The following is a 20,294-nucleotide window of genomic DNA, read 5'->3' as shown; positions in this document are numbered from 1 at the left end:
CCACCAGTATGCTTGAATAAAAAAATTTGCGTATTATGTGATACTTTGTGCTAGCATGTATAATTGTATAATAATATTTACTTCTGGCAGCAATGGACTTATTTGACCATGCTTCATGCAATTCAAACTCCTGTTTTAGTTGTGATATGTCTTTCAAAGCAAGAAAGCTTTCATGTGAATGAAGCACAATAGACAATATACACCAAGACAATGGCTGAAGCAACACGAAGCAAATCCGCTATATGGTTACTCGGATCAGAAGAGACTGAAATAACTGGAACCAAGTTACCCTCCAAAAAACAAGTATTATGTGTGTTGTGCGTTTTTAAATGGTACAGTTATGCAAAAATATGTGATTTCGGAAATATTATGGCTTTGAGCAACCGCTAGATTGTGTAGAAACAATTCAAAATTTTGCTCAGTGTGTTTTTATTGATATCCTAACACATTAAGGGGGTGAAATTGTACCCATTATAAGGACCACCCTAATGAGTATGCATTAGGAAGGTTTCTGATGTCATTGGTATCTACTTTAATTTACCGTGATGATCCCGGTTAACATTCCCATCCAAAGTTTGAACATTCCATCAAACTGAATATCAAAATCACCTTTTCCTTTAGATCAAAGTGTCCTCAAGCACTGCACCTTTATGAACCACATCACCAGCTCACAGAGAATACATAAATAAACTCAAACACACCCCCAAAGGCCAAATCTTTTAATCACACTTACACAAATTATGTAAGATTTTCAATAAGATTTTCAGTAAGACTTGCCTTAATATCTTATTCTACAAAAACGTGTTATGAAATATAAAAAATAAACAGACCAAAACTGCAAGGGAGACTACATTTTGAGATGGTTCAATTGAGGAGAGCCCGGGGTGAAGTTTGTTCCATCAAACAGAACTGGATTTTGATACTCCCTTCAAAGAAAGTGACCACCAAGTATACTTGGGGGTCAGCGATTGAAAGAGACAAGTCCATACGTCTCATCACATTGGGTAGTTGAGAACCACGTCCTGTTTGGCCAACTCCAACAACATAGGATCATCGAAGAACTTGCTGATACTGACATCCTCACTCAGTCCCTGGAGGGAGATGAGACGAGAAACATGATGATGTATACACGATGATATATGAAGATATTAAAACTTAAGTTGACTGACACTTCAGAAACGCAAATGTGTTTTACCTTGCGCCTACGGGTTTTGATCATGAACTCTCTGGCCAGATGAGGAGCGGGTTGAGGTTCTAGAGGACGAATGACAATGCTCTTATCCAGAGGATCACCAGGAACAATCTATAGAGACAGAGACGAAAACATCTCACGACAGTGGCCAAAACTTTAATATCATGTGGCATAAGCACGCACAGAAACAATGTTGAAAACAAGAGATGAAGTCCTGCTGCTGACTCAATCTTCTGCTACTCAACATCAAACACATCAGAACACATTAACTTACAGAATGACATGCACGCACATTCTTATGCACACAAATACACAACACAATTGTTTGTACAGTAGTCTGTGAAGAGAACACTTTTTGTATTGTGTTTTCCATAACTATTCAGATTATAAACAAAGTGGATTTGAAACATTGACATGAATTTTAACTATTACACATCTCGTTGGAATGCTTGATTCTGATTGGTCAGTCGCGACATTTGCACGTTTGTTATTGCCAGATAGCAATAACACACAGTAACCTGGATGCTGCAAATTATTTTGATAAGTACAGTTTAACATTACACAAAAATTAAATATAGTAAATATGTCTTTTAAGATATATATGACATTATATTTACAAATAATTAAACCAAATAGCGTGTTTGTGACGAATATTTTTCAAATCAATATTTAATGTTCCTTACCTTACTTATGTATGAGGTCATTTTATAATATAGTATCTAATACAGTGAGGAAAATAAATATTTGAACACCCTGCTATTTTGCAAGTTCTCCCACTTAGAAATCATGGAGGGGTCTGAAACCGTCATCGCAGGTGCATGTCCACCGTGCGAGACATAATCTAAAAAAAATCCAGAAATCACAATGTATGATTTTTTTTTAACTATTTATTTGTATGATACAGCTGCAAATAAGTATTTGAACACCTGTCTATCAGCTAGAATTCTGATCCTCAAAGACCTGTTAGTCTGCCTTTAAAATGTCCACCTCCACTCTCTTTATTATCCTAAATTAGATGCACCTGTTTGAGGTTGTTAACTGCAATAAAGACACCTGTCCACCCCATACAATCAGTAAGAATCCAACTACTAACATGGCCAAGATCAAAAAGCTGCCCAAAGACACTAGAGACAAAATTGTATACCTCCACAATTCTGGAAAGGGTTACGGGAAATTGCCAATCAGCTTGGTGAAAAAAGGTCCACTGTTGGAGCAATCATTAGAAAATGGAAGAAGCTAAACATGACTGTGAATCTCCCTCGGACTGTGGCTCCATGCAAGATCTCACCTCGTGGGGTCTCAATGATCCTAAGAAAGGTGAGAAATCAGCTCAGAACTACACGAGAGGAGCTGGTCAATGACCTGAAAATAGATGGGACCATCGTTTCCAAGGTTACTGTTGGTAATACACCAAGACGTCATGGTTTGAAATCATGCATGGCACGGAAGGTTCCCCTGCTTAAACCAGCACATGTCCAGGCCCGTCTTAAGTTTGCCAATGACCATTTGGATGATCCAGAGGAGTCATGGGAGAAAGTCATGTGGTCAGATAAGACCAAAATAAAACTTCTTGGTCATAATTCCACTAAACGTGTTTGGAGGAAGAAGAATGATGAGAACCATCCCAAGAACACCATCCCTACTGTGAAGCATGGGGGTGGTAGCATCATGCTTTGGTGGTGTTTTTCTGCACATGGGACAGGGCGACTGGACTGTATTAAGTAGAAGAGGATGACCGGGGCCATGTATTGCGAGATTTTGGGGAACAACCTCCTTCCCTCTGTTAGAGCGTTGAGGGTGGGTCTTCCAACATGACAATGTCTCGAAGCACACAGCCAGGATAAACGAGGAGTGGCTTTGTAAGAAGCATATCAATGTTCTGGGGCGTGGCCTAGCCAGTCTTCAGACCTAAACCCAATAGAGAATCTTTGGAAGGAGCTCAAACTCCGTGTTTCTCAGTGACAGGCCAGAAACCTGAGTGATCTAGAGAAGATCTGTGTGAAGGAGTGGGACAAAATCCCTCCTGCAGTGTTTGCAAACCGGGTGAAACATTTGACCTCTGTAATTGCAAACAAAGGCTACTGTACCAAACATTAACATTGACTTTCTCAGGTGTTCAAATACTTATTTGCAGCTGTATCATACAAATAAATAGTTAAAAACTCTCACAGTGGACATGCACCTACGATGACAATTTCAGACCCCTCCATGATTTTTAAGTGGGAGAACTTGCAAAATAGCAGGGTGTTAAAATACTTATTTTCAATACTCTATAGAATCAGCTATGTCTGGCCCTCTCTTAAGGTTTTTTTCTTTTTACCCCTAAAAATTTGGCTTTATTCTCCTAGGAGTTTTTTCAACCCCTAGGGAGTCAGCTGACATTGGCTTAACGTAGAACTTTCTTCTATACGGTACATTATTACTATGCTCGCTAGTACGGTTTAATCTTAGCGCTGTACTCTGCTACTTTTGTTGTCTCCTGATTTTTCTGTGTTTTTCTCTGCTTTTATTAATGTAAGGTTGCTTTGAAACAATTAAACAATTGTGCTATATAAAAAAAAAATTTTTATTAAATAGCTGTGTAATGAGCGGCATAATGTACAGTTATCGTGAAATAAGCCCCTTCACAAGACCCTCAGCTTTGCATGATCCTAAATACACTGTCGGGGCTTAGTTCTGTGATAACAACCGGCTTTCTATACATTATCCCTTACTAAGTATTTAGGTACCTTGTCATTTTGCTTTAGTGACAGCATGCCATCGAGCTGGTATTAACTCCATATTTTGCTAATTTTTTCACAAATTTGCTTGACCTACAAATAGTACAAAATCTAAAATATGCATTCTCTTTGTTTTCATTTTCTTTAAAATCTTTAAATAAAAAAATCCCACACTATCAATGTGGTTACAGACATTCGGACCTAACTGTGCATATATTGCAAACAAATAGCGTGTGGACGCATTTGTACCTGCCAGTGGTGAAACACACTGAGCGCGAACGCCTGGCCCTGTGTGTGCGTGCGGAGATCCGTCTCAAAGCCAAATGAGTCGATAGCAGGAATAAAAGCCTTGATGGTATAGAGAGGGGAGCCTGGGATTGGTGCGTCCTGCGTCACATGACCTCTACAGGACACAAAGACAAGAAATCAGTCAGAGGCACTGAAAGAAGATTGACTTTACTAGAAAGCTGATGACTTATGCTGCCATAAGCAACAATTTGATTAATGCATGTGTACACAGACGGGAGTCAGCGATTTTCTCATTCTGTTGGCGTTCGTGCGTGTGCGTTACCTCCTGCGTGCCAGCACAGTGTATACAGCAGAAACACAGTCAGCAGGGGCCTGAACCTCCACAAAGTAATAGGGTTCCATTAGCCTGGGCGTGGCCTACGGAAAGCAGTCAATCACAAATGGAGTAAGGAAAGAGCGACTAAGTGACCGTTTACCATAATCAGCTTAATCTATGGAATAGAATTAATGAGTCAACTAATTGAATGAAACAGTCCAATAAGACTAATGGATACAATGATTAGACACAGAAAGGAAACAGTGGAGGGGGCGGCTACATAGATCTGTGGGAAGATAAATTACCATGAGGAAGGCAGAATAGACGACTCTGCGAGCGGTTGGGATCACCTGCCCTCCTCCTCTGTGTAACGGTTCCTGTGCGATCACAGCATCCAAGATCTTAAACTTCACATTCCGGATTGCTGAATGCAGGGAATGACAGAGACAGATTTTTAGATGGTGTGGGAAAAAGCTAAACAACAAATGAAACATGCATCATGACGCATGTCCAGTTTTGCCAAATACTAACAACACTGTCTTTAGGTTTGTGCAATACAAAAATTTTGTTTTTGTCCCTCAAATAAATAACACATACTATTATGCAAGCTGTGACTGGGTGCTTTTTAATTCAGTCAAATGGCTCCTTTCAAATTTGGAGAGTTCACTTATCAAATGCAAAATGTAAATTAAATACTTTTATCGACAATAATATTGCGAAAACTGCATATATATTCCTTTTTTTAGTTCAAGCAACTCTAAGCACTTTCAGAAAAACAAGCCACTTTCTAAATATGCCAGACTTTGAAAGACTTCAAAGGCGAATGCTGCCTCAGTGCATGATAAATCATACAGTGTCAAATGTCAAAAATGCTGATGTAGACATAAAGGCGCTGTGTAATGTCTTACGTTCATCACATAAAGGACCCTCCCGTGTGCCCCACTGGAAACCCTGCACAATGCTGTCCTTCACCGAGCCAAGGAGAGCTTTATCTACCTACAAAACACACACACAACATAAGACAAAAACAAGTCATTTAACAGTAAACAGCTGACCTTTGCATGTGAACAAAAACACATGCATGCAATAAACATCTATATATTTTTTCCAATGTAATTGCCCAACAACACACTGAACTATAACACACTATGCACATGTGAACATACAATACCTAAAATGTTAACAATGATTAAAAAAAATTTAATATAAAGGGTGTATGGTTAAATGCTAGAAATTTGTTTCATATACAAAAACATACCTGTATCAAACAGATTAATTTATGTTATTGGAAAACTAAAATTTTATTTAAAAAATATTTTAAAAATAAATGACTTCATACTTAATATTGAGGGAAAGGCAGCCAATACAAGCCAAGATTATGTGTGAACTCTTTGCATATTCTTTCAAATTCATCCTAAAGTAACTTCAAGATGTTTCTTAATAAAAGACACAAGTACTATTTTGCAATTTCTAGGCAAAGGGTGACAGCACTTCAGATGATAAAATATAACAGAGTTTTGACATATTTTGGATGTTTTTAGACACAACATAATTCCCACAGTTACATTTGTGGTATCCCATAGTTTGTATGATTTTATTAGTATTCTAATAAAAAATATAAAGAACGAGTGAGTGTTCCAAAATTACTCGTGTCATTTTATCAAGAAGCTTCTTCAGGTTTTACATTAAGATGAATATTAAAGAATATGGAAGAAGTTCGCATTTAGGGCGCACTCACACTATCCAAACCAAACCACGTTCAGGCGCGTTTGACCCCCAAAGCCTGGTTCGTTTGACTAGTGTGATCGATCCGTACCGTGCCCGGTTTGGTTAATTGCACCCTGGGTTACGTGAATGTCTAAGCTGCACACACGTTAGATCAACTAAGCAATATGATGGCATGTGAGTGTAAAAATAATATTCAATTTTCTTTAAAAAAAATCCAGATAATTTACTCACCACCATGTCGTCCAAAATGTTGATGTATTTCTTTGTTTAGTCGAGAAGGGGTTGTGTTTTTTGGGGAGAGCATTGCAGGATTTTTCTCATTTTGATGGACTTTGGTTGACACCAACAATTAACACTTAACACGTAACAGTTTTGTTCAGCGGAGTTTCAGAGGACTATAAACAATCCCAAACGAGACATAAGGGTCTTATCTAGCAAAACGATTGTCATTTTTGACAATAAAAATAACAAATATACACTTTTAAAGCACAACTTTTCGTCTAGGTCTGGTCCAGCGCGACCTAACGTAAATGCGTAGTGACATAGGGAGGTCACGTGTTACATATATAAAACGCACATTTGCGGACCATTGTAAACAATAAACTGACACAAAGACATTAATTAGTATCAGTTGACATACAACAATGTAGGAACGGTCCTCTTTCAACACACTTGTAAACACTGGGGCGGAGTTTCACGTTCGTCTTCTGTGACCTCTTGACTTCATGATGTATTGCGTGGGGTCGCGCTGGCGCATCACGACCGGATCTCGACGAGAAGTTGTGTTTTGAAGGTGTATATTTGTTGTTTTTCTGGTCAAGAGTGACGGTCGTTTTGCTGGATGGGACTCTTGTGCCTCGTTTGGGATTGTTTATAGTCCTTTGAAAAAAACTGTTAAGTGTTGAGTTAAGTGTTGATTGTTGGTGTCTATTAAAGTCCATTAAAATGAGAAAAATCCTGCAATGTTTTCCTTAAAAACATAATTTCTTTTCGACTGAACAAAGAAAGACATCAACATTTTGGATGACATGGTGGTGAGTAAATTATCTGGATTTTTCTTTTAAGAAAATTGAATATTCCTTTAAGAGGGCACTTAAATTCCTGCTTTGTTCAAAACAAACACATCCTAATGATGAAAGCGCGCCCATGCTCAGATTAATAAAAATTCAGTCCGAGTGTGTGCTTCTGGGGGAGTGGGGGGGCAATCACGCTTGGGCATGGTTTGGATAGCATGAGCGCGCCCTTAATCTGGGCTCTCATTCGCTGCTTTTTCTTTAATATGTAGTCATGTATTTTAAAAATAAAATTTTTGTTTTCTTAAAACTGAAATCAATCTGTCTGGCAGTGTTATATTCTTGTCTACAAAAGTAACTTCAAGCATTTCACCATACACGGTTTTTAAGATCAATTTCACTGAAGTGTTTCAAAACTTTTGACTGGTAGTGTATATCTAATACAATGGTTTCCAAACTTTAATAGCGCTTTTCCATTGCATAGTACCCCACGGGTCATGTAGTGTCAGCTTACCTACCTTACCTTGGCTTGGTTAGCTTTTCCATTAAGTTAAGTACCACTTCAGAGTGAGAGGGATTATAGTCGTGTCGTTATACCTGCGCTGCCTACTGCTGTGACATCATACAAAAAGTGGGAGTGAGCATCGTTGGAATGCAGTGTTGTTTCCCATACATGCATTCATTTATTTGCCAGTCCGCCACAAAATCAAAATTGACCACCACAAATAGGTGTTTGCCCATCGCGTTTATCACTATACCTCTGTCTCACAGTTACTGTACAAGCTCCCGTGGCGTCAGTAGACGGATGTGCCACTACAAACTGCAAGGAAAACACTTGTATGGTGTTCCTGATTCACAGCCTGTGGATGTTTTCACCGTTAAAAGGGAGTTTAGGAACAAATAGCAGAGCACAGATGACAACATGTTTGCTCGAGACAGCGCAAGCTAGCCTAGCACAGGTAAAGCTAATCTTTTACATTATAGCGATGACGTGACGATTCTCTCAGACCAATCAGTGATCTACAGTCTTTTTGCGTCATGTTTGGTATCGGCTCGGGTCGCTTGGAGCCCCAACCGAGGTGTTACGAAAAAAGTATCTGGTTCTACGTACTGCACCCAATGGAAAAGCTCCCAAAAGTATGCTGACCCGACCCAAAACATGTGGTACTATGCAATAGAAAAGCGCCATAAGTGAGATAAAGGGAACTGTAATAAGGAACTAAAAACACACTAAGCAAATTTGAACAATTTTTTTAGTATTTTCTCTGTAAAATTTTCTGAGGACCCCCTAGAACAGGGGTGTGCATTCCCGGTCATGGAGGACCACTGTCGTGCAAAGTTTAGCCCCAACCCTAATTAAACACACCTAAAAAATCCAATCAAAGGCTGCAGGATATCTTGAAAAATGGCATTCAGGTGTGTTTGATTAAGGCGGGAGCTAAACTTTGCAGGACAGTGGCCCTCCCGGACCAGGAATGCCCACCCCTGCCCTAGAACCTCTGGAGGCCCATTGGGGGGTCCCCAAACCCCAGTTTGAAAACCCCTGATCTAATATATAACAAATGCACAACACAGCTCATACTTCCATGTTTGCAACAAATACTTCTGAGAAGACTTAAAATTAACTAAATTTCAAACTGTTTGTTTAAAATGCAGCAGGTAATTCTGTGAAAATAACCAAGACACGTTTTAGTAAATCAGCATCAGTGGTAACAAAAGCCAAATTACCTCAGATGGCAAAGTATCGTCTACTAAAATGTTGGGCCCAGTCGTATCGGGTCCAAAAGCCCAAATGGAACGAGCTGCCAGCAAATCCCAGTCATATTTAGTCTGGAAGAATTCTCCCAATTTTTTCCTATAGACAGACAAACCAGAGTGAGGAAAAGAGATAAAATTAGTTAGTTGGGAGAAGTAGCAAAGTGCATTTAATAGCTAAACTGCACTGCAGTTTGTCCCTTCCACTCCTAATGGCCTCATTGAAAACATTACCGAAACTAAAATAAAGAAAATAAAGCTCTAATATGTATATTTTATTCAAAGGTTTTAGATTTGATACATAACCATATTAAAGCAATAATGAAATTCAGACATGGTCCTCTACCTGTTCCATGAGATCTGCACCACCTCATTCTCAATGTCTTCAGCAAGCCCCTTCTCCAGCGGCTCGGCAATCATAGTGATCTTATTCCTGCCAATCACAAACAAACACACTTACAGCTCATTATTCAGTTCAACAAACATCATCTAAACACCATTGACAACACGCCGTGAAGTCGCCAGGACACAAGATTAACTTTCCATACTTTTTATTGGGTGTTTCAGCAAAACACTTTAGGGAGGATGTCTCAACCACCGTCTCACAGAAGGTCACCACGGGATCAGCTACCTACAGAGAACAGTCATAGAAAGATCTCATCAAAACCAAAAGATGTATTGTATTCAGAGTAAGTGTAAGCGAGACCAAGAGCTACCTTGATGTCAATCTCAGAGTACATCTTCCGCAGGTCGTGCATGACACAGTCCAGGTACAGCTCACCTGTGCCCAGAATCACATGTTCACCTGATTCCTCTACCTAAATACACAAAACAACTCAGTTTCACCTAAATCTGTGGTTATGTGACAATTTGACTACAGCATACCAAAGTATTTTTTGTGTTACCTTAGTGGTGAGCGAAGGATAACTCTTGTTGACTTTTCTGAGTCCGTCCAACATCTTGGGCAGTTCAGAGGGATTGACCGGCTCCACTGCTATCTTTATCACCGATGCCGTGTTAAACTTCAACGGCCTGAAGATCTGAGCCTGCTCACACAAACACGATACACCTAATTTTCAATTCCTTATATTATTTGTCATATTTATTTAGCAAATAACTGCTATCTACAAAATAAACTGTCGGTTTATCCAGCTGTCTCACCTCTTCATTTCCACGTGGCTCAGTAATAGTGGCGGTTTTAACAATGGGCTGGTCGCATCCCTCGATCAGCACCCAGTTACCAGCAGGGACACGGTTCACCTCAATCTGATATCTAGCATAACAAATATAACACACATGTTGTCTACAAACTTTACTGACCAATCAGAATGATCGTCCTACCAGATGTGACATTTACCTGGCGACGGAGATCCACAAGCGTCCGACAGTGCAGATCTGCGAGTCCTCCTCATCCTCCAGGGTGTAGTTCTCACCCAGCACCTTTACCGGCTGACCCGCATGCAGGGTCCCGCTCAAGACTCGACCGAACGCGTGGAACTGAACGCCGTCATCTGTGCTGTACATCTTAGTTGTGTGACACATCAGTGGACCCTAAAAGAGAAACCAATTTAATTATTTGGAAATGGCTTTAATAGTTTTTATTTACTGGTAGGGATGCATAACAATTAATCTATAGCAGAATAAAAGTTTTTGTTTACATCATATGTGTGTGTAAACTGTGAATAATAATTATGTATATATAAATAAATAAATATGCACACATGCCTAATTTTTATAAAAAATATATATTTATATATTAAGTATTTTTATTTATATATAATATAAATTATACATAAATATACACATGTAAACATTTCTTAAATATATACATGCATGTGTGTGCATTTATCTAAAGTTATTATATACAGTTCACGCACATGATGTAAACAAAAAAATTTTGTTTTTTTTTCTGCTATAGATTAAATCGCAATTAATCGTTATGCATCCCTATTGGAAAACAAACCATTTGTACTTTTGTTCTGCAGTGAGTTTGTCACAGCACTGATATCTATTATCTGTATATTGCCCACTCACATCAGGATCACATTCAGACAATGTCTCTCCGAGGTCCGAATCCAAACCACCCGTGTAGCTGTGCTCAATCTTGGCTTTGGCACCCCCTCGAGGAGATGGTACGTGTTGCACACACATGTCCACGAAGCCTGTTGATGTAGGGCAATGTTATATTGCGCATACACCCGTGCACTAGTGCAATGTCTACATATTGCAACGTATTACCGTAAGTATTATTATGCATGGCACAACAGACCTGTAAACTCCCCAAAGAACCGGTTACAGACGAGGCGCAGCAGGGGTTTGATGTTAAGCTTCAATTCCTCTTTGGTCAGATGAATGCCAAGCTCATCTAAGACACGGGGCAAAGATGTATCTACATCCCCAACCACCTAAAGATAAACATCAGATTAAAAATAATCTGGACATTTGTGATCCTATCTGTGAAATGCAGGCTAAAGTTCACTTTCATTTCAATCTTTGACATCAGTCAATATTAAAGACACCAAGGTTGTATTTTCAGAGAATGCTCTTTACAATGTGTAGGATGAATTTATGTAGAAAACAGAAAAATGGTTTAAGTTGTGCTTATCGTGTGTCATCACCTGTGAGAGAATCTTGTACAGCGGTTCCAACACGAACTCAACAAAGCTGCGCTGAGAGTTGCTGTTCGGGGCTTTTTTCGTGAATTTCCTCCTGATAGACAGAACAAAACCGATCACGTTAGTGGAAAACAAAACGTACCAATCACATTATCAGGGAAGTAAAACAATCACTGCGACTCGTACGTTTTGGGGTTGAAGTAAATGTCTCCCCACAGTCTCTTAGAAAACTCTGTGTAGTTAATGTCACCTAAAATACAACAAGAAAAAAAATTAGACTTTAAGACCTTTGAGGGTGCATGTGAATTATAGGTTTATACGTGTATGTGTGTCTCACCATAGGTGTCGGAATAGATTTTGGCAAAAGAGCCGAGGGTGAAGCAGATGCAGTACTGTGAAGATGCAAAACACACGTTTCCCAGCAAAGGAGAAACAACGAGAGATTCATCTGTGGAGTATGTGCTGCCAAAAGAGAAACAAACACAAAACAATATATCATTAGTCTGTGGACGATTAGAAACTATTAAATGAACACAGGACATTAAAGGGATCATTCACCCAAAAATGCCAATTCGGTCATGATTTACTCACTGCCATATTGTTACAAACCTGTATAAATGTCTTTGTTCTGATGAACACAAAGGAAGATGTTTAGAGAAATGTTTGTAACCAAACCCCATTTACTTCCATAGTAGAAAAAAAGAATACTATGGAAGTAAATGGGGTCCACAAACAATTCTCAAAATATCTTCCTTTGTGTTCATCAGAACAAAGACATTTATGCGGGCAACCTGATTCCCAAGGAACACCACTAAAATTAGCTTTGGATAAAAGCATGTGTCATTTAAAAAAGACGGAAATCATTTTTAAAATCTCAGTACCTTAGCAAGCCATTGACCTCATCCACAATGTGGCGCAGTTTGTAATAGGCATCGGTGGGTGGCAGCTTTAGCTCGACGATTAGACGGTCCACTTTATTGATGCAGATAGTGATGGCCAGCTTTTCCTGCACTGCGTGTTTGATAAGTCGCTCGGTGTTCAGCATCACCTACGCAGACAAAGCATTGTATTAATCAAAAGGAAGAGTGTGGTTTGGTGACAGACAGACTGATGAAAGGCTTGGACTTTGACATCAGTGGTAAGTGTGCTCACCCCTTCAGCCGCATCAATAAAAAGCACAATGCCGTCGGAGAGTCTGACCCCAGACGTCACTTCATCAGAGAAATTTACATGTCCTGAAAATAGCATGAACGAAACAGGAAATATTATATTTAATTTAGTTTCATGCATATTTGTAATTGTAATCACAAAATGTCAAATATGCACTGCGTGTGCATGAGAAAGAGAGGCACCTGGTGTGTCCATGATGTTAAAGAGGTATGATTTTCCCCTCGAGTCAGGCAGAACCATGGTCACAGGGGTACTCTTAATGCCAACCCCTCTCTGTAAAAGATACCACACACACATAAACTCATGAGTAACGTTAAACCAAAAATAAATGCAACCAGCTGTGATTTTAATTCAGGTCATTTCTTACCTCTTGCTCTGTGAAAAGGATATCCGTGTAGCGTAACTGCAAGAAAAAAATTGCTATTTAACTTATATAAAGAAAACCCTTGTGTGGCTGTATTACAGATCTAAACCACAACTGAGCTCTTGATGGTGTATGCAAATTCTCTATACTTACATCAGCATCATCTCTTTTGCAGATTTCAGGATGGGTCTGTTCAATAAGGCAGTCCACAAAGCATGTCTGTGAAGTGGACACAAAAAGATCAGCATTTTGTCTTCAAAATGAATTAAAGCAAAATAAAGGTGTACATTTTTTATTGTCGTTGTCCTGACTGATGTAACAGTTGTATTCGAGTTAGGTGAAGGTGAGGCAGAAAGCTGATTAAACATTGGTCAGAATACCAATTCAGTATTCATTATTTTTTATAAAGCTTATTGAGTGCATATAACATTGGAAAAAATTCACTTTGATTTACTAGACATAATTGAAAAACAGTATGATGTGTATCTGTACTGTACCTTGCCATGATGCAAGTGTCCACATAAAGTGACATTTCTGATCAGCTCCGAACTGTCCATTAAATCAGCAAGAAACCTGTAGTGGGATGTAATGTTATCCAATATAATCTGGCATAATCCAAGTAAAAGCCACAAGAGATCTCAGGTTCAACTTTATACCCAACTGACATGGAACTGGCAATGCCAAGGTCAGGGATTCCCAGGTAATACTTGGACTAATAAAATGTATTTCTTGGTTTAGGATAAGTGTCTGCCAAATGTGTAAACATAAAAAAGAAAAAATGACTCACTCCATATCATAAACTGTAGCTGGAAGCTCCTGCTCCATCAGAGTGAACCGCTTTGATTTTACAGGTTTAATGATCGGCTCTGTAAGTGGAAAGAAAATAATTTGACACAGAACTGGTTGGGAACGCAGTGTATGCATGCATAGCCGAGTACTCCACCAGTGTGCGTATGTGACTGTTACCTGTAAGTGGCTGTGTGTCTTCCTCCTGGACAATGGTCTCCACCTCTGGACCATACACCTCCTCGGCTGTAGGATAATACTTTTTATCCTCATGCAGAACCACTTCCATACCACCACCACCTTCTTCATCACCCTCAGCCTGATCTTCATCATCTTCCTCCTCATCTGCCTACAAATATGAGAAATCACATTTTTAGAGAAACCTTACTCATTCCCCACTTATATAATAAGATATCTCTAAAACAAATCATAAATAGTTGGCAAGTAAAACATCAGTTGTAACGAGTGTATATCAGACTGCCTCCTCAGCATCCCGGTCATCTGCATCTAAATCGTCATCTTCATCAGAGTCCAACTCTGGTCCAATATAGTTACCGAACTCATCATAAAGATCTGTCTCCATGCTGTTGAGTTCTAATGGGACAAAACATAAAAGCTTTTTTTTTTTTACCACATTTACATTTGTACAGAGAAGTTATGCATGGATCACTAAATAGGTCGTATTTCTGTTTTGATAGTGTTTATGCAGCCCAACTGTTAGACCAGTGCATTAGTATCACAAAGGCTGTAGATTCGATTCCTAAAGCATACACATACTGATCAAATGTATATTATTTGTAGGTCAGGATAATCAAAACCAATGAGTGCAACTATGATCGATCGCGTCTATAACGTCTAATGTTGTATAGATAGGCAGTTCCAAGTTTATAAACGCAGTCAGTAGAAAACAATAAACATCGCAGATTTAAAACATGCAGAACACAAATGTGTAGGATATTGAAACAGCCTCACAAACGATTAACTCTGCACGAAAGAAGTCTTGGAGTTGAAAGCTGTCCTGTTTAAAGCGGTAAAATTACCGCTCATGAACGTGCGACATACGTCCGACAGTGTATGAATGAGTGAAAGGCTTCATTCAATTCCTCGTTCATTTCTACTTAGTCTGTCGTTTCTAAATTCACTGTGTAAAATAAAGTCATACCTGTATGCAAATACAAAACGTTTCTTTTCTTTTGGCCTGAATCCCGCCTTGATTGGAGTTTTATAAATAATCTTTCCTACTGTTTCCAAACCATGCACCGCGAGGTCCTCACGCAGCTCGACGTATGTCGTACATTGTTTACGTCATCAATATTCGTCCCGCGTATTGCCTGTCCAAAAACATCACATCGGTCTGTCGTTCTTACGATTTGGAACTTAGAACTCGTTATTGTTTTACTTGAAACTGATTTATGGTATTACTGTTGTATTGTAGTTTCATTAAGACAGTATTGGTGAATCCACACAATAATACATTAGCTCTAAATCAGCAGTTAACGTTTTCTGTAGGAGATAAACGTCTGTAACGTTAAATGAACAGAAGATGGCGCTATGATTTTGCGGACATTTATGAACATTTCTGATGACCTTTTTCAACCATCTCTAAGTTCCACACAGTTTACAATATCCAGGTAGTCTAACTAAACGAGCATCTTTAACGCAAATTTCCACCTCAGTACAACTGAAATATCATGTTGGATTTATTTCTAACATTTTATATTTCAAAATCAAGTTGTGCAGAATAAGATATATTATTGTCTTTATAGTAATATATTTATTTAAAAGTAATTTTGTTGGGGGGGTAGTCGGATTTAGTCTTTTTGTTTACTAGACGAACAGTGTTGGGGAAAGTTACTTTTAAAAGTAATGCATTAAAATATTTAGTTACTCCCCCAAACAAGTAACTAATTGCGTTACTTTGTTACTTTTCATGGACTTTTGCGTGACTTTTTCTTGGCTGAGGCTTGATGTCTTTCAGGCCTTGCAGGTGTTGTTTATGACTGAAAAGTTCTGCATTCAGAAATTGCTTATTTCATCACAAAAATGTCGAGCTCTGGCTTGCAATCTCAGTTTCTGACTCAAAGGCCCTGTCACAATATTCACACTACGCCCTAAGGTCTTCCTCGCAGTGGACACTTGTTGAAAGTGCACTTAGCAGAGTAAATGCGCAAGGGCCCGATGCTGTGAAGAGCAGAATTGGTTCTGTCTCCCGCACACATGCGTCCGCTTGACAGAGATAGACGCGGAGAGTGAAGTGTGCCCGGGCTTTCGGAGCATTGGACTCACATGGCGGATAGATTGCCGGTTTGACTCCCACTCTGAGCGTTTTCCTGCTGTTAGTAATTTCACAATGAATGTATTATAAAGTCAAATGTTAGCTAATATTATCACTAATACTTATGTGTTTGTGACTGAAGTAAGCCATTAAACTATTATTTTAAGAGTATGAAATTCCTCATTAAACTAATCTTTGTGAAGTAAACATTTTAAATGTTTTCCTTCTGAGTTTTCCCAGCGTCCAACCATATCAACCATTTTGCTCCCTCATTGGTTAGCTTTTCGAAATGTCACAACACTACAAGGATTCTAGATAATAGCCTATAGCAAAGTGCGGTCTGATGCGTACTTACTAAAGGGGTGCATTAAGTGCCCTTATGATCACCCCTGGAGAAAAAATTAGAGGATGGGGACACCCAACGGTCTTCCACCCCTTAGCGAGAACCCGCATTGAGGGGCACAAGGGCGGAAGTGCGGATATTGGGACAGGGCCAAACTGTTCTCACACAGGCGTGTACGCATAAGCTGTGTCCCAATTCAAGAGCTGCAACCTTATAAGCACGAGACCTTAAAAGGTGAGCACTCGGTCTTTCAAGGTGGAAGCCTCAGAAGTTCGCGAAAAGAACTGAAATGAGACGGTGGCCGTTTTTCAATGATAAGGATACAAGTCACTTCCTTCAGAGGCTAGGCGAGGCTCCTCTTAAGCATTCGGAGAACACAGCAGCCGTTTCTCAATGTCAAGGAAGGATCCTCGGAAGCCAGAATTTCGAGGATGCTACGTCATCGACGTCCGTCGAAGGACTGTTCCAATGTCGAGGATCCTTGGAATTTCAGCCAAGGACTGAGTCCTTCATTCGAGAAATATACCATATACAGGAAAGGATGCATATGTGTATCATTCGCGCTCTTCGCGCGCTGAAATCTCCCACAATCCTATGCGCCGCGCTGAAAGCACACCTTTCATTGACGCAATGACGTGCACTTGCTAGCCTGTTCCATTTACGTGTTCTCCAAATGCTAACGAGGAGCCTCGCTGAGCCTCTGAAGGAAGTGACTGGTAAGGACTAGTCCTGCCAAGGAAGTATCCTTAACATTGAGAAACGGCCGTAAATGGAACAGGCCCGCAAGTGCACGTCATTGGGTCATTGCGTCAATGAAAGGTGTGCCCCCGGCGATGCACGCACAGGACTGTGGGTGACCTCAGCGCGCAAAGGATACACACATGCATTTTTTCCTGTATATGGGATATTTCTCGAACGAAGGACTCAGTCCTTGGCTGTTAAGGATCCATTCGTTCTATCCTTAACAGATTGGGAAACATTTTGAGGCTTCATTCTAAGCATCCTTTGAATTGGGACGGCCTAACTAGCCTCAAGTCACGCTGCTGTGACGCAATTGGTCTTAAAATACGTACCCAATAATTATTTGTAGCCCTTTGTATTGTCAACATTATTAAAAAGTATTATTATTTATTTATTTATTTTTACCATTAGTTATTAATTTTTTCCTTCTTTAATTTTTTTCCATTATTTATATTATTTAATTAATTTCTTTGTGTTTTCATATTTGAACTGTATCTGTTTATAGTGCAATGTGTCTGCCTTTGACAATTGTAGTTATTTTTTTTCTACTGCAGGCCTGTTTTTGTATGTACATTTGATATTCCAATAAAAATAAAAAAAAGAAGGTTGCAGCCTTTGAATTGGGACACAGCCATAGTGCATAATGTGACTACGTTTAGTTTAATTCAGTACATTTTTTTTATTGAATTAATTAAACTAAAAAGTAACTTGCATTACTTTTTTGAAAAAGTAACTAAAATAATAATGTGTACATTTAGGGGTGGTTTCCTGGTAAGAAATTATCTTAAGCTAGACTGGACCTTAATTTAATTAGGAAATATAACTAGTTTTAACAAACATGCCTTACTAAAAACCTTACTTGTGAGCATTTTGAGGCAAAACAAAGGGCACTGATGTATTTTAAGATATGTCAGTGCAAGCTGTTTTGTCAGTGCAAGCTGTTTTCAGTTTTGATAGCTCTTACATTTATTTTAGTCTAGGAGTAGTCTATTCCCTGTCCGGGACACCGCCCCTTTATGCCAAAGAAAAAAATTTGAATATGAAAATATAAAAACTGAAATACTGTATGTATATAATTAATAAACTATGGCTTTGTAAGTATGAATAACCATGTAATATGATAATAGAAAATACTTATTTTATTTAGCATGACACTACATTTACATTTACCGTAAAATACTGAGTGAAAATTCTGTAATATTGTTCTCAAGAATTATTTAAAATTATGCCATTTATAAATTTAAGTATTATGAACACAAGAACAGTTGAGAGCTATTGTAATGTAATGACTTCATGTAATGTAATATTGTGTGAGTGTGTTTGCATGTTACCTTTTATAAAGGGTAGAGCCTTGCATGCAGGCAAATCATTCAAAGCATCATCGTGGATGGAATAACAGATGAAGTTCTTCATCACCCTGTTTGTGTGCCCAAATGTTTTGGAACAAGTGAAAGCACCACTGCTTATTTGGTGCAGGCTTATGTGTACCTATAAAATTCACGTGTATATATCTGAAGAAGGCTGAGAGGACCTCAAGAAGTGTGAAGGATCTATTTTCCAAGAGCTCAATGTCAAATGTCACGAATGCAAACAAGACTATGGCAAGCAAACACACACACACACACACACACACACACACACACACACACACACACACACACACACACACACACACACACACACACACACGTAATGTATCATGAGTTTAAATACTCTCTGAAATGTTGGGTTATTTTCAACCCAGTGTTTGGTCAAAAAGGGACGAACCCAGTCGTTGGGTTCAATTAAGCCAGAACATATTTACATTTGACCCAGCAATGGGTTGAAACAACCTAGCATAGTATAAATACAAACCCAACTGGTTGAGTAACATGGCACATACTGTATTATATTTGGTTTGAGCTCCAGAGACTCAAGTTTAAGCAATTAGACATTTCTCTTTATTTATGAGCACAGTTTTTGCATGTAAGCATGACGTGCACGTGTATAAATAAGTGCATGTCTGCAGTCTCTGAGGTGCTGCTCTAATAACTCTCTCATTACTCATTTCGATCAACACACCTGTGCAGAGGCCAAAATAAGCGGCACACTTTTATCCTGCCTCCACATCCCTCTCTCTCCTGTTTTCATCCATTACAACTGCATTTACATCTGTCTGTACCACTGGCCAGTGCACCTGTGCAATCAATAAATGTTTCCCTTATAAAACGATTGCTTGCCTTCGTCTGTTATTGCTGTCTATAATGGATCCATATCCACTCATCCACACATACACCTGCTAATCATCAGTTGGTCCTTCTGCTGAACTCGATGAGATGTCTGATTGTTCGTAGCAGGAGAGGAAAAACAGCAGAAGAGCTCATCAACTTCATTTACATAATGAAAAGATAACAAGGGGCTCAATTAATACTTGTTATTCATTTTGTGAAACCAATGCATTGCATAAACAATGAAAATGTATTTTTATAATGGTTTTATGATGAGTCCCTCATAACTTCTATAGGAAGCCACACATGCAATAAATATCAGCAATCCAGAGTTAGACAAATAGCATTTTTCTTTTATCTTTTACAGGATATATTTAATAGTTTATCTATAGTGATTGATGAAGAGCAGTTTCATTTTTGTAGTGATAAAGGTATAAGGAACCAAAAATTGTTCTTCTATCTATGTAATCTCTGTGAGGAACCTTATAAGCACCTTAATATTTAAAGCTCCACTGTGTAGGATCTACTCCCATCTAGCGGTAAAATTCTATATGACAACCAACTGAATAATACTTTCTAGCGCCCCCCCCCCCCCCCATTCGGAACGCGTTTTAACTAGTAAGGTGGCCCTGTCATGCCAAGGCTTCCAGTAGCTACAAAGCAAAAGCAATGAAAAAAATGAACAATTTGCAATGTACTTTGCCTGTGATCCGTCAAAGCACACAGATGTATGTTAAACATGTAAAAAGTCTGATTGTCATGATATGTCCATTTAAAATCACATACAAAAAGCAACCATATACGTAGCTAAGACACTCCT

The 20,294-nt window shown here is 38.9% G+C and overlaps 1 protein-coding gene across 3 annotated transcripts; it reads right to left on the bottom strand.

Moving 5' to 3' along the window:
• Positions 1–704: 704 nt before the first annotated feature.
• Positions 705–19,612, bottom strand: eftud2 (elongation factor Tu GTP binding domain containing 2). 3 transcript variants are annotated; one of them, XM_073857425.1, is made up of 28 exons: positions 19,487–19,612; positions 14,390–14,502; positions 14,089–14,257; positions 13,910–13,988; positions 13,620–13,695; positions 13,276–13,341; positions 13,126–13,161; positions 12,941–13,031; positions 12,741–12,823; positions 12,470–12,636; positions 11,926–12,050; positions 11,775–11,838; positions 11,592–11,682; positions 11,243–11,378; positions 11,008–11,135; positions 10,331–10,524; positions 10,135–10,246; positions 9,879–10,019; positions 9,690–9,791; positions 9,522–9,604; positions 9,320–9,406; positions 8,947–9,073; positions 5,386–5,473; positions 4,783–4,901; positions 4,484–4,578; positions 4,162–4,315; positions 1,196–1,303; positions 705–1,091 (listed from the first exon to the last, which is right to left on the bottom strand). In XM_073857425.1, exons 2-28 carry the CDS (start codon positions 14,489–14,491, stop codon positions 996–998), a joined length of 2,919 nt encoding a protein of 972 aa, XP_073713526.1. In that variant the 5' UTR covers positions 14,492–14,502; positions 19,487–19,612; the 3' UTR covers positions 705–995. The 3 variants fall into 3 exon arrangements, with proteins under 3 accessions (XP_073713526.1, XP_073713525.1, XP_055050251.1); XM_073857424.1 differs by lacking the exon at positions 19,487–19,612 and adding an exon at positions 18,599–18,621; XM_055194276.2 differs by lacking the exon at positions 19,487–19,612 and adding an exon at positions 15,071–15,229.
• Positions 19,613–20,294: the final 682 nt, after the last annotated feature.

The sequence above is a fragment of the Misgurnus anguillicaudatus genome, chromosome 19 (assembly GCF_027580225.2).
Source record: "Misgurnus anguillicaudatus chromosome 19, ASM2758022v2, whole genome shotgun sequence".
In the NCBI taxonomy this organism is placed as follows: domain Eukaryota; kingdom Metazoa; phylum Chordata; class Actinopteri; order Cypriniformes; family Cobitidae; genus Misgurnus; species Misgurnus anguillicaudatus.
The sequence above is the reverse complement of the archived record's forward strand: the minus strand, read 5'-3'. Positions and strand labels throughout refer to the sequence as shown.

Bases quoted from the DNA above. Each gene is read 5' to 3' on its own strand.
- eftud2 (XM_073857425.1), bottom strand. From the start codon at position 14,491: ATGGAGACAGATCTTTATGATGAGTTCGGTAACTATATTGGACCAGAG. The intron at 10,020-10,134 runs GTGAGACAGCTG...TTGTGTGAGCAG, and splicing joins AGCCACGTGGAAATGAAGAG to GCTCAGATCTTCAGGCCGTT. The intron at 1,092-1,195 runs GTAAAACACATT...ATCTCCCTCCAG, and splicing joins TCAAAACCCGTAGGCGCAAG to GGACTGAGTGAGGATGTCAG.